This window comes from Lepus europaeus, chromosome 3, assembly GCF_033115175.1.
Source record: "Lepus europaeus isolate LE1 chromosome 3, mLepTim1.pri, whole genome shotgun sequence".
Lineage (NCBI taxonomy): Eukaryota > Metazoa > Chordata > Mammalia > Lagomorpha > Leporidae > Lepus > Lepus europaeus.
The window spans coordinates 115,267,699-115,280,396 of NC_084829.1; the positions used below are offsets into that span (position 1 = coordinate 115,267,699).

Sequence of the window (12,698 nt, forward strand, 5' to 3'; positions counted from 1 at the left end):
TTTCTGCCTTAATATACAGCATGTTGACATTCCTGGATTTCCTAAAATGCAGGAGAAACCCAGAACTCCTTACTCCTATCTGGCTATAACTTAGTACTCATTAATCAATAGTCCCCATTTCCTATCCCCTGTGTCTTCCCCTATTTCTGGTGACCATCATTATAGTTTTAAGTTTTTTGAGAGCACCTTTTTTATTAGACTCCACATATGAGTTAACTGTGATTCTTTCTGTGCTTTCTTTATTTCACTTGTAACAATATCAGTTCCATCATGTTGCAATTTCATCCTTGTCATGAGTGATTTTTTTTCTTTTTAGGACTAGTAGTATTCCTTTGTATTACATTTACCATATTCTCTTTATTCATTCATTAGTGTATGGGAACATAGCTTGTTTCCATTTAGTGGATATCGTGCACAGTACTGTTATAAAAACATAGGAAAGATGTCGTTTTGACAGACTAATTCAATTTCCCCTTGATTTATATCTATTTGATAACATATAGTAGGATTGTTTGATCATATAGTACTCCTGCTTTTAGTTGTGATTTTTGAGGAATTTCCATATTAATTTTTATAATGGCTGTATTTATTTACAATTGCACTAAAGTGTGTGGTGTTCTCACTAAAACTTGTTATTTTTTGACTTAACCTAATGAGAATAAGCTAATACCACATTTTTGCTTTGATTTGCATTTCCCTGATGAAAAGTGATGAAAAAATTTATATACCTCTTGGTTATTTACATATATTCTGTTGAGAAATGTCTTTTAGATAAACTACTCATTTTTATATTAAATTATTTGGAAGTTTCTATTATCAAGATGTTTTAATCTCTTATTTTTATTTTTTAACCTGCATTTTATTTTATTTCCCCCCAAAAGAAACCTTTTAACTAGAGAATACAGACTTCATATATTTCATAATACAACTTTAGTTATATAGTGATTCTTCCCACCATATCTGACCTCCCACCCACTCTCCCAAACCTTCACCTCCTCTCTCTCCCACTCCCAATAGCATTCTTCACTTTCATCCATTTTTGATTAACTTTATACACAGAAGACCAACTCTATATTAAGTAAAGTGTTCAACAATTTGCATAGTAAAAAAAAGAAATCAAAACAAAACAAAAAATTGTTCATCAACAGTTGAGACAAGGGTTGTTCAAAATCATTACATCTTGAATTAATTTCACTTTCCTTTTTTAAAATTTCAATTAACTTTAAGGAAGCATCCAAGAATGAAACATCTTTTAGGAGCACTTAGACATAGTTATAATACAACTCTTTGAGGACGAGGTCCTGCATGAGAAGTTAGTGCACAGTGATGCTTGTTGTTAATTTAACAATTAACACCCTTAAGTATGTCAGTGATCACCCAAGACACTTGACATGAGCTGCCTTGACTATGGAAGCCTTTTAAACCCACAAACTCCATCAGTATTAGACAAAGCCATTCACAAAGTAGAAGTTGTCTCCTCACTTCAGAGAAAAGTACCTATTTCTTTGATGACCAGCTCTTTCAAATTGGGGTCTCACTCTCTGAGATCCTCATGTAGGACATTTTTGCCTCGATGTTTTGGCTTTCCGTGCTTGAAGTTTTCTCATGGGCTTTTTAGCAAGACCAGAATGCCTTAGGGGCTGATTCTGGGGTCAGAGTGCTATTTAAAGTGATTGTCATTCTATGAGTCCGCTGTGAGAACTACTTCCCATGTTGGAGCATTCAATCCTTTTTAATTCTATCTATTATTATTACCACTTAATCCTATCAAAATGATCACTTTAACACTTAAGATGGTATTTTTACCACCCTGCTTAAGGGGATTTGGGATCCCATGACAAGATTTTAAATTAAACACTTAGAAGTAAATCCATAGGAATGTATGCAAAACTGTACAGTTTTATATTTAAAGCTTGATACATTTCATTATTATATCTTTATTATTAATTCAATTTTTGTCTTGGTTATGGGTCTGTTTGGGTTTTCTATGTCTTCATGGTTCAATTTAGGTAGGTTGTATTTGTCCAGGAAACTCCATTTCTTCTGTTTCCTAATTTGTGGCATATAGCTCTTTGCAGTAATTTCTAATGATTCTTTTTACTTCTGTGATGTCTGTTGTTACATTCTTTTTTCATCTGAATTTTATGTTTTGGGTGTTCTCTCTCCTTTTCCTGATTAGTTGGGCCAATGGTGTGTCATTTTGTTTATTTAAAAAAAAAAAACAGCTCTTCATTTTCCAGATCTTTTGTCTTGTTTTTTTGGGTTTTAATTTTGTTGATTTCTTCTCTAATTTTAAATATTTATTTTCTCCTGCTAATTTTAGTTTGGTTTGCTGTAGTTTTTCTAGATCCTTGAGGTGCATTGATAGCTCATTTATTTGGTGCCTCTCCAATTTCTTGATGTAGGCACCAATTGTTATACAGTTGCCTCATAACACTGCTTTTGTTGTATCCCACAAGTTTTGATATGTTGTATTGCTATCTTCATATGTTTCTAGAAATTTTTTTATTTCTCTTTTAATTTCTTCAGTGATGCACTGTTTATTAAAGAGCATGTTGTTCAGTCTCCATGTGTTTGTATATGTTCTTGATACTCCTGCATTGCTGATATCCAGCTTTATGCATTGTGGTCAGAGAAGTTATATGATATGATTTTATTTTTTTTAATTTTCTAATACTTGCTTTATGGCCCAGCATGTGGTCCATCCTAGAAAAAGTTCAATGCACTGCTGAGAAGAATGTGTATTCTGAAACTGTAGGATGGAAAGTTCTGTAGATATCTTTTAGGTCCATTTGGTCTATAGTGTTGATTAACTCTGTTCTTTCCTTGCTGATTTTCTGTCTAGTTTATCAGTCCATTGCTGAAAGTGTGTTTGCGAAGTCCCCCATTACTGCTGTATTTTATTCTGTCTTCCTTTAAATCTCTTAACATTTCTTTTAAATAGCTCAGTGCCCTGTAATTAGATGCAAATACATTTATAATAGTTACATCTTTCTTTTGACTTGATAGTTTAATCATTACGTAGTGCCCTTCTTTGTCTCTCTTAACAGATTTTGTGTTAAAGTCTATTTTGTCTAATATTAGGAAGGCTATACCAGCTCTTTTTTGGTTTCTGTTAGGGTGGAATATCTTTTTCCAACCTTTTCACTATCAGTCTGCATGTTTTTTTGTTTCTGTGATGTGTTTCTGGTAGGCAGCAAATAGATGGGTTTTGTTTTTTAATCCAGACTGCTGGTCTATGTCTTTTAACCAGAGTTGAGGCCATTTGTATTCAAGGTAACTATCGATAAGTAACCATTTTCTTTGCCATTTTTCCATAAACATTAATTGTTTACTTTGGATTTCCTTTGTACTTTTCCTGGGTGATCTTCTGCCTTCACCTCCTTTCATAGTGATGACCATGTGTCTGTGTTTCTCTGTGTAGCACATCCTTAAATATCTTCTGCAGGGTTGAACAGGTGATGACAAATTCTTTCAATTCTTATTTGTTATGGAAGGTCTTTATCTCATCTTCATTTTTAAATGAGAGTTTTGTAGGGTACATATTCTCGGTTGAGTTTTTTCCTCTTAAGACTTGGGATATATCTCACCATGCTCTCCTAGCCTGTTGGGTTTCTGATGAGAAATCCACTGTGAGTTCAATTGGATATCTTCTGTAAGTAATCCGGCATTAATCTCATGCACATTTTAGAATCTTTTCTTTCTGTTTTACTGTGGATAGTTTAATTACAATGTGTCATGCTGAAGATCTTTTCTGGTCATGTATGTTAGGAGTTCTATGTGCTTCCTGTACTTGGATGTCCCTTTCTTTCTCCAGTTATGGAAGTTTTCTGTTATTATTTCACTAAAAATACCTTTGAATCCTTTCTCTCTTTCCATGCCTTCAGGAACTCCTAGAACCCATATGTTAGGATGTTTGTTAGTATCCTGTAGATTCCCCATAGTGTTTTTTAGTTTTCTAATTTCTTCTTATTTTTTTTGTCTGTATAATTTTCTCTGTTTGTCTTTTTATTTAGATATTCTTTCTTATGCTTCACCAATTCTGTTGTTAAGACTTGGCTGCATTTTTTATTTGTTCTATTGAATTCCTTATTTCCAAGATTTCATTTTGCTTTCTCCTTAAAAAAAAATTTATTTATTTATTTGATAGAGTTACACAGAGAGAGGAGACGCAGAGAGAGAGAGAGAGAGAGAGAGAGAGGTCTTCCATCTGCTGGTTCACTCCCCAATTGGCCACAATCAATGGTTAGAGCTGCGCAAATCCAAAGCCAGGAGTTTCCTCTGAGTCTCCCATGCAGGTGGAGGGACCCAAGCACTTGGACCATCTTCTACTGCTTTCGTAGGCTATAGCAGAGAGCTGGATAGGAAGTGGAACAGCCAGGTCTTGAACTGGTGCTCATATGGGATGCTGGTGCTTAAGGCCAGGGTGTTAACCCATGTGCCACAGTGCCAGCCCCTTGCTTTATCTTTAAGATCTCAATTTCATGGAAGAAATTTTCCTTCATGTTGTACCAATTACATTAGCACATGAATTTGCCTTTTATTATTTCTATGTAATATTATGAGCACTTATTTGAATTCCATTTCTTGTATTTCTTAAAACTTCATCTCCATAATCAAGTATTAAAGTGTTATATTCTTTTGGGGTGTCATGTTGTATTCCTTATTCTTGTTTCTTGACTTGGTGTGTTTATTACTCAGCATTTGTGGATATACTCATTGGTTTGTTTTTTTGTTTTGGTGGCTTTTATCTTGGAACTATACATGTTTGGATTAGTAGAGTATCTGCATTCAGCAAATACCTACAGGCATGTGGTGGGTCTGGCCAGGGAGCTCTGTTCAGTGCTCCAGGGTAAAGCAAGTGTCCAGGTTGAGCATGGTAAGCCTCCTCTTTTTTTTTTTTCCAGAGGGGAGGTTTTTCTTCTGTTGGATTAGACTCAGTTTATTTCCTCTTCTCAAAGGACACCCTTTCCTGGGCACTAGCCACAGTGGGTGCAATATTCATCCACACTTCCACAAAGACCACTCAAAGTATCTGTGCAGTCCTTGTTGTAAGCAGATTCCCCAGCAATTTCCCTGACCAGGGAACCAGGGAACCCTGAGTATGTGGAGACTTCCACAGAGACTGCCCCAAGTACCAACCACACCCTGAGCCTTCCCACATAGCTTCATTGTTTTCAGAGCCATGCAGTCTCAATGTTTTCACAGTCCTGGCACACAAGCCTCCCACATTCATGAGCACCCAGCTCCCCATCACTTCTCCCCACCAGACTCATGAGTCTCCGCTATGCAGGATGCTAGGTGCAAAAATGAGCTGGTGCAGCTGTTATGTATGTCCAAAATGGTGCTCACTCTGTATCAGGTAGTTATAGGATACCACTGCAAGTTGACCCCCATTTTTTTTCTACTCTAGTTTGGCAGGTACAGTATCCCCAACAGGGGCTCCAAGTCATATTCCCTCCTGACTTTACTTGCAGCTTTATTGCCAGGGATTCGGCTGCTGAAGTCTGGTCTCACCTCTCTCCAAAGCTGATGCGTAGGTTCTCAGCTGCTGGGTTCCTGATTTGTGCATGGCCACACCCTCCACATAGGTCCACTGTGTCCCTCTAACTTGCATGGTGTTTCCTCTGCCATTTTCCCCCTAACTTTTCCCTGGGACTGTACTCTCACCACTTTTTTAAAAGTATCTTCTCCTGGACTGGAGTGGTAAATTCACTACCTACTCTACCATCTTATTCCAATCCAAGATATTTTATTCTCTTAAATTTAAGAATATCCCTAAATTTAAGAAACTCCTTGTCAAGGTGTAGTTGGCAAATATTTTCTTTCATAATGTAGGTTGTCTCTTTACTGTTTTTGGTTTCCTTAGCTGTGAAGAAATTAATTTGAAGAAAACCCTTTTGTCTATTTTTGCCTTTGTTTCCTGTGCTTTGGAGGTCTGAGCCGTGAAATCTTTCCTTGCTCCAGAGCATTTGAATGTTTAATTCATTTTTATTAAACTTTTATTTAATGAATATAAATTTCCAAAGTACAGCTTATGGGTTACAATGGCTTCCCCCTCCCAAAATTTCCCTCCCACCCACAACCCTCCCCTTTCCCGCTCCCTCTCCCGTTCCAATCACATCATGATTCATTTTCAATTCTCTTTATATACAGAAGATTAGTTTAGTATATATTAGGTAACGATTTCACTAGTTTGCCCCAATATAGCAACACAAAGTGAAAAAAATACTGTTGGAGTACTAGTTATAGCATTAAATAAGAGAGTACAGCACATTAAAGACAGAGATCCTACATAATATTTTTTTAAAAAATTAATTAATTTTCTATGTCATTTCCAATTTAACACCAGGTTTTTTTTTTTCATTTACAATTCTCTTTATATACAGAAGATCGATTCAGTATATAATTAGTAAAGATCTCATCAGTTTGTACCCACCCAGAAACACAAAGTGTAAAAATACTGTTTCAGTACTAGTTATAGCATCACTTCACATTAGACAACACATTAAGGACAGATCCCACATGAGATGTAAGTACACAGTGACTTCTGCTGCTGACTTAACAATTTGACACTCCTGTTCATGGCATCAGTAATCTCCCTAGGCTCTAGTCATGAGTTGCCAGGACTATGGAAGCCTTTAGAGTTCACTGACTTTGATCTTATTCCGATAGGGTCATAGTCAAAGTGGAAGTTCTCTCCTCCCTTCAGAGAAAGGTACCTCCTTCTTTGATGGCCCCATTCTTTCCACTGGGATCTCACTCACAGAGATCTTTCATTTAGGTCTTCTTTTTTTTTTTTTTCTTTTCCATGGTATCTTGGCCTTTATTACATGGTGAGGGATGAAGACTAGTATCATTCTTGTGTATGTGGATTTCTAATTTTCCCACCATTTATTTAAGACTGTCCTTGTTTCAGTGTGTTAACTAACCTTTTTCAAATATCAGTAGACAGCAGATATGCATGTTTATTTCTAGGTTTTCTATTCGGTTCCACTAGTCTCTGGATGTTTCTATGCCAATAACATGTTTTAATTACTAGAGTTTTGTAACATATTTTAAAGTTAGATCCTGCAAGGCCTTCTACTTGATACTTGTGTTCTCAGGATGACTTTGTCTATTTGTTGCCTTTTTTGGTTCCATTTCAGCTGTTAGTTATGTATTGGGGTGTGTTAGCAAACAAAAAGAGAGAACACAGGAACTCTTCCTCTGAAGAGTGCCACAACAATGCCAATTGCTGCCCCAGTATGCTTTTTTTAATGAAAAGGATTACATCATCCATTTGTACAGCACACATGCATGCTCTAAGATTACTTGTAAAATTACTTGATAGGCCGGCGCCGTGGCTTAACAGGCTAATCCTCCGCCTTGCGGCACCGGTACACCGGGTTCTAGTCCCGGTCAGGGCATCGGATTCTGTCCTGGTTGCCCTCTTCCAGGCCAGCTCTCTGCTATGGCCCGGGAAGGCAGTGGAGAATGGCCCAAGTGCTTGGGCCCTGCACCCGCAAGGGAGACCAGGAGAAGCACCTGGCTCCTGGCTTCGGATCAGCGCGATGCGCCAGCCGCAGCGGCCATTGGAGGGTGAACCAACGGCAAAAAGGAAGACCTTCCTCTCTGTCTCTCTCTCTCACTATCCACTCTGCCTGTCAAAAAAAAAAAAAGAAAAAAAAGATTTTGACCCTTTTGTTTAATACATTTACATCATTTTTGTGAGTGAAAAATCTTTTCATGAATTCCACTATTGTTTGTAATGCCAAATATTTTATCATTAGTTTCTAAAATGGATATAGTCACATATTGAGGGGTTCTTTAGATATACAGCATGTAAAAGTTACAAGAGGCAATAAAGATGTCTAAAATGGGCACTCAAAATTCTAATTTTCATTAAACATGGAATATTTTATTACAACTTGTAAAAGTTTTTAATTACTAAAACAGAAGTTGAGAATTTGCCATGACAGTTAAAATGCCTGGTTTTCAACCCCAGCTTCATTCCTAATTTCAGCTTCCTAGAAATATGCAACCCGGGAGTTAAAAGACAATGACTCAAGTACTTGGGTTCCAGTCCCAACATGGGGACCTGGATTAAGATTCTGCTTTCTGACTTAAATGTAGCTGAGCCTGAGCCATTGCACGCATTGGGAGAGTGAACTACTACTGATTATCTCTCTCTCACTCTCTCTCTATTAACTTTCTCTCTACCAAATCAATAAAATAAATTAATTAAAATCTAAATAGAAGATATTCAGCTGTTTTTTTTATTATCATCAACCAATTAGAATTACTTCTGTTCTTAGTAATTTGAGTTAACTTTCTCTAAGATGGAACCTGTAAGTACATTATTTTTTTTACCTGTTTACAAACTCTCCCAAGAGTATTGAACACAATAGAGATCAGGGAAAAAGAGATAGTTTGAATCTGAAAGGACACCTTTAAACACAGAACCAACAATGTTTTAACTTTATGAGTGGTGAATCTGATTTTTAAGGTTTAGAGAATACAAAACTGTGGGTGACAAAGGTTTAAATAGCCATGTTGAAAATTATGAATTCATTAACCAACAAGAATAGGCATTTGCTTATGCCATGCAGTATTCTGCAGGATTTTATCAAACATTTAACCTTTTTATGCCTCTGTGCCTTTTTCATTAAGATAATCATCATATCTGATAACAACACTAGATTATTAGAGTATTGGACATTTGTATCAGTAACATTTCACATTATCATACCAAAATTTAGCACTATTTCACATCTTGACAGTAACTTTGCTATAGTCCAAATAGCCTTATTAGTTGGTATCTCTACAAGATGAGAGATCTATCCTTTGATATTTCCAGGGGCCCAACTGGAACTCTAAAATTTTGAGAATTTGGAACTTTGATTTTTGTTGTTATTGTTGTTGTTTTGAATGCTTGTCAAGGATGCCAAGAATAGGATCCCTTACATCATGACAAATGTAAACCAAATTTGATCATTCATACAAAATGATTATGCAAATGCTTTAAAATAAGCAAATATTTAAACAACCCATTGCTCTTAATATTAAAAAAAAAACTCAGCTGTTTTTATACAATTAGAACTCTTACAGTTTAAGTTCTTTTTTTTTTTTTTTTTTTGACAGGCAGAGTGGACAATGAGAAGAGAGAGACAGAGAGAAAGGTCTTCTTTTTCCGTTGGTCCACCCCCCAATGGCCACTGCAGCTGGTGTGCCACGCCTATCTGAAGCCAGGAGCCAGGTGCTTCTCCTGGTCTCCCATGCGGGTGCAGGGCCCAAGCACTTGGGCCATCCTCCACTGCACTCCTGGGCTACAGCAGAGATCTGGACTGGAAGAGGAGCAACCAGGACAGAACTGGTGCCCCAACCAGGACTAGAACCTGGGGTGCCAGCCCACAGGTGGAGGATTAGCCTATTGAGCTGTGGAGCCAGCTACAGTTAAGTTCTAAACCGAGTCTTCCAACTTTGAGGCTTCCAGTAGGATCCCTGGAACTCTCAAAGGATGAAACTCTGAATTTGTTAAAATTATAGCTGTTTGAGTCAATTCAGATTATGTAAAGTACACTAAAAGGTTAAAAGCTATGTAAGACCTATGATGTATTCATGTTATTGCTTTCCAGGTAAAGTGGTTTTATAAAAATAAGACTAAATTCTGTATATGCAAGCCTTTATATTGATTAACTAAAGTAAGCCAACATGAATTGGTTCAAAATTGGGTTAATCCAAATGCCCTTTGGATTGCTTGATTCACTTGGTTTACCTGTGTTTTTAATATGCTTTAAACTTGTATTTTTTTTTAAAGATGAAGATCTTCATATTGATAGGTCTAAGAGTCAAAGAGATCACATAAACAAGATTAGTGTCTGCTAATACTATACGATAGAATAAAAAAGGGAGAAAATAATCCAACATGGGAAGCGGGATACACTGCATACTCATAGAATGGCGGATGTCCTAAACAGCACTCTGGCCTCAGAATCAGCCCTTAAGGCATTTGGATCTGGCTCAAGAGCCCATGAGAGTATTTTAGGCATGGAAAGCCAAGACACTCTGGCAAAAAAAAAAAAAAAAACATAAATGAAATGTCTGCGAGTGAGATCCCAGTGGAAAGAACGGGCCATCAAAGAAGGAGGTACCTTTCTCTGAAGGGAGGAGAGAACTTCCACTTTGACTATGACCTTGTCTAAATAAGATTGAAGTCAGCATACTCAAAAGGCTTCCATAGCCTTGCCAACTCTTGACAGGATCCTAGGGTGATTATTGATGCCATAAACAAGAGTGTCAATTTGTTAAGTCAACAACAGGTGTCACTGTGCACTTACTCCTCATGTAGGATCTCTGTCCTTAATGTGTTGTTCAATGTGAATTAATGCTATAACTAGTACTCAAACTGTACTTTACACTTTGTGTTTCTGTATGGGTGAAAACTGCTGAAATCTTTACTTGATATATACTAAACTGATCTTCTGTATATAAAGATAATTGAAAATGGATCTTCATGTAAATGGAATGCGAGAAGGAGCAAGAGATGTGAGGGTTGCACGTGGGAGGGAAGTTATGTGGGGGAAAAAGCCACTGTAATCCATAAGCTGTACTTTGGAATTTTTTTTCTTTTTTTTTTTTTTTCAGTTTTATTTACCTGCCCGAGTTAGGGAGGAGGACTGACAAGGTCTGGACCCCTCGCTGGACAGATACTCAGGAAGCCTTGAGCATCATGGACTGCATTTGTGATGGCGAAAAATGGACACAGTGGTTCTTTAGTGGAAATTTTGGTGAAACTGAAGATATGGGACCCATCTCTAACGTTATACAGGGAAACCATCCTGATATCCATGTCCAGGAAGATCCCCAGTCGTCGTCGTAATGAGGGCCCCACCAAGAGAGGCGTGAGCGATGTGGTGCTGGCGAAGAAGCAGCCTTCTCTCAAAGCCACGGTCCAGTAGCCTGGTCCGAGGCCAGCAGGACCAGCCCCTTGCACTTAGCCAACTCTCTGCAGACCCCCACGTTCCATTCTTTGCTGCTGCCCACGTCCACCTCCCAGTAATGGCGTCCAGAACTGAACCCCGGGGAGCCCAGGACGCACAACATGTAGTTATATCTCTCGGGACACTCCCTCCAAGTCTGTGGGGAAAGCCCACAGTGGACGGTCTTCCGGTCCTCAGAGATGACCAGGCATTTGTGGGCCGTGTCCTCGTCCAAGGTCACATCCACTTGGAACTTGAGCATCCTGGGGTTCATGGACAGAACGGCACTCAGATGGGGCTCCAGCTCCTTGACAGCATCCACCAGATCCCTCAGCTGGAACGCAGGCTTGATGTCCTGCTCCCGAGAGACCACAGAGCAGCCGGGGCACAGGAGGCCCTCCCCGTCGGGCTCCCTCTGCAGGGAGCCGGTGCAGCACAGGCAGCAGGTGTAACCACACTTCAGATACATGGGTTTTTGGAGGTGACCGGAGCAGATAGGACATCTGCATGCCTCTTTAAAGTATTCAGCCATGGCCACTGCCTGTCGGGTGCTGGTGTCAACAAGGTGAACGGTCAGAGGCGCTGGTGTGGATGCGGGGAGACAGGGATCCTCTCTCTGCCTCCAGCGCTTCTGGAAATTTTTATTTATTAAATAAAAGTTAAAAAAAATTTAAATGCCAGTTATATCTGAAAGCCCAGGAAGTCAGGCTAAACAACAAGAAAGACCTAATTCGCTGCCTCATTTCTCCTCTTTTCTCTTCCAGAAGGAAGTTATTACTGCTCCTCAGGACTCTCCACTGTGAGGTACTGTTTGATCCCCAGACCTTATATAAGGATGACTAACCTTTTCTGTAATAATGCCTGACCACAGTATAGAGGATCAAACAGCATAGCAAAAAAAAAAAAAAAAAACACAAAGAAAAAATGAAAGGTTAAACTATAAAATAATATTACAGCTAGATTAATTTTTCTGTATATAGGGTAAATGGGCAGAACTCCACTTTTAAACCAAATTGAGGAAGATAGGAAGTTGTTCTGATGACCTCAAAGTATACAAACAGGTCACCACAGTTGATCTTACCTATAAGCTCATAGTCCTCCTCATAGGCACGGTTTTAACATGGTTTTTAACTTTTAACTTCTATTAAGTGTCAGAATTTGTCCATGGCCATAGTTTTTTAGCTCACCATGATGATATTAAAGAAATCTTCAAAAATCAGGGTTGGGTTGAGCACCCCCTTGACTGACATCATAGAGGCTGCCTCCATGGTCTACTTTGTTAGAGACCAGAAGAATGAGAAGCAAGCTCACAGCAGGAGCAATGTAATAGGCAACCGGCCAATCAATGGCTGCTTTGCGCTGTGATCTGCTATCAAGGAGACCCAACAAGGCCAGTCAACCCCAAACGGCACCTGTTTTTGATATGAGGAGCCAGGGTATTGGGTAAGCAGCTGTCTGACAGAAACTGGTTTCTGTCAGCTCGGTCAAGAGCAAGGCCACTGGACACGAAACTGCCCTGGGTGTTGAAGGACTCCTGGTTCAGATCCACAGACTCTGTGGCCCCAAGCTAAAAAGCTTTTGACTGCCCAGCCTCTGCCAGCTTCCAGCTCTAACCACTGCTATTGAGGGGATGGCCTAGGGTCAGTGAAACATAAGTTGCCTATTTTTACTAGGCTCCTATTTGTACTAGCTTCCTATTCAGCTCTCTTCCTAGTCCAGCCACATAATGGGATTCAA

At 38.8% G+C, this 12,698-nt stretch overlaps 1 protein-coding gene across 1 annotated transcript; it reads right to left on the reverse strand.

Moving 5' to 3' along the window:
* Positions 1-10,920: 10,920 nt before the first annotated feature.
* Positions 10,921-11,493, reverse strand: LOC133756638 (ret finger protein-like 4A). Its single transcript, XM_062187253.1, has one exon. It carries the CDS (start codon positions 11,491-11,493, stop codon positions 10,921-10,923), a length of 573 nt encoding a protein of 190 aa, XP_062043237.1.
* Between the last annotated feature and the right edge of the window lie 1,205 nt (positions 11,494-12,698).

What these genes read in the sequence shown, in the direction of transcription:
- LOC133756638 (XM_062187253.1), bottom strand. Translation starts at nt 11,493, where the DNA reads ATGGCTGAATACTTTAAAGAGGCATGCAGATGTCCTATCTGCTCCGGT.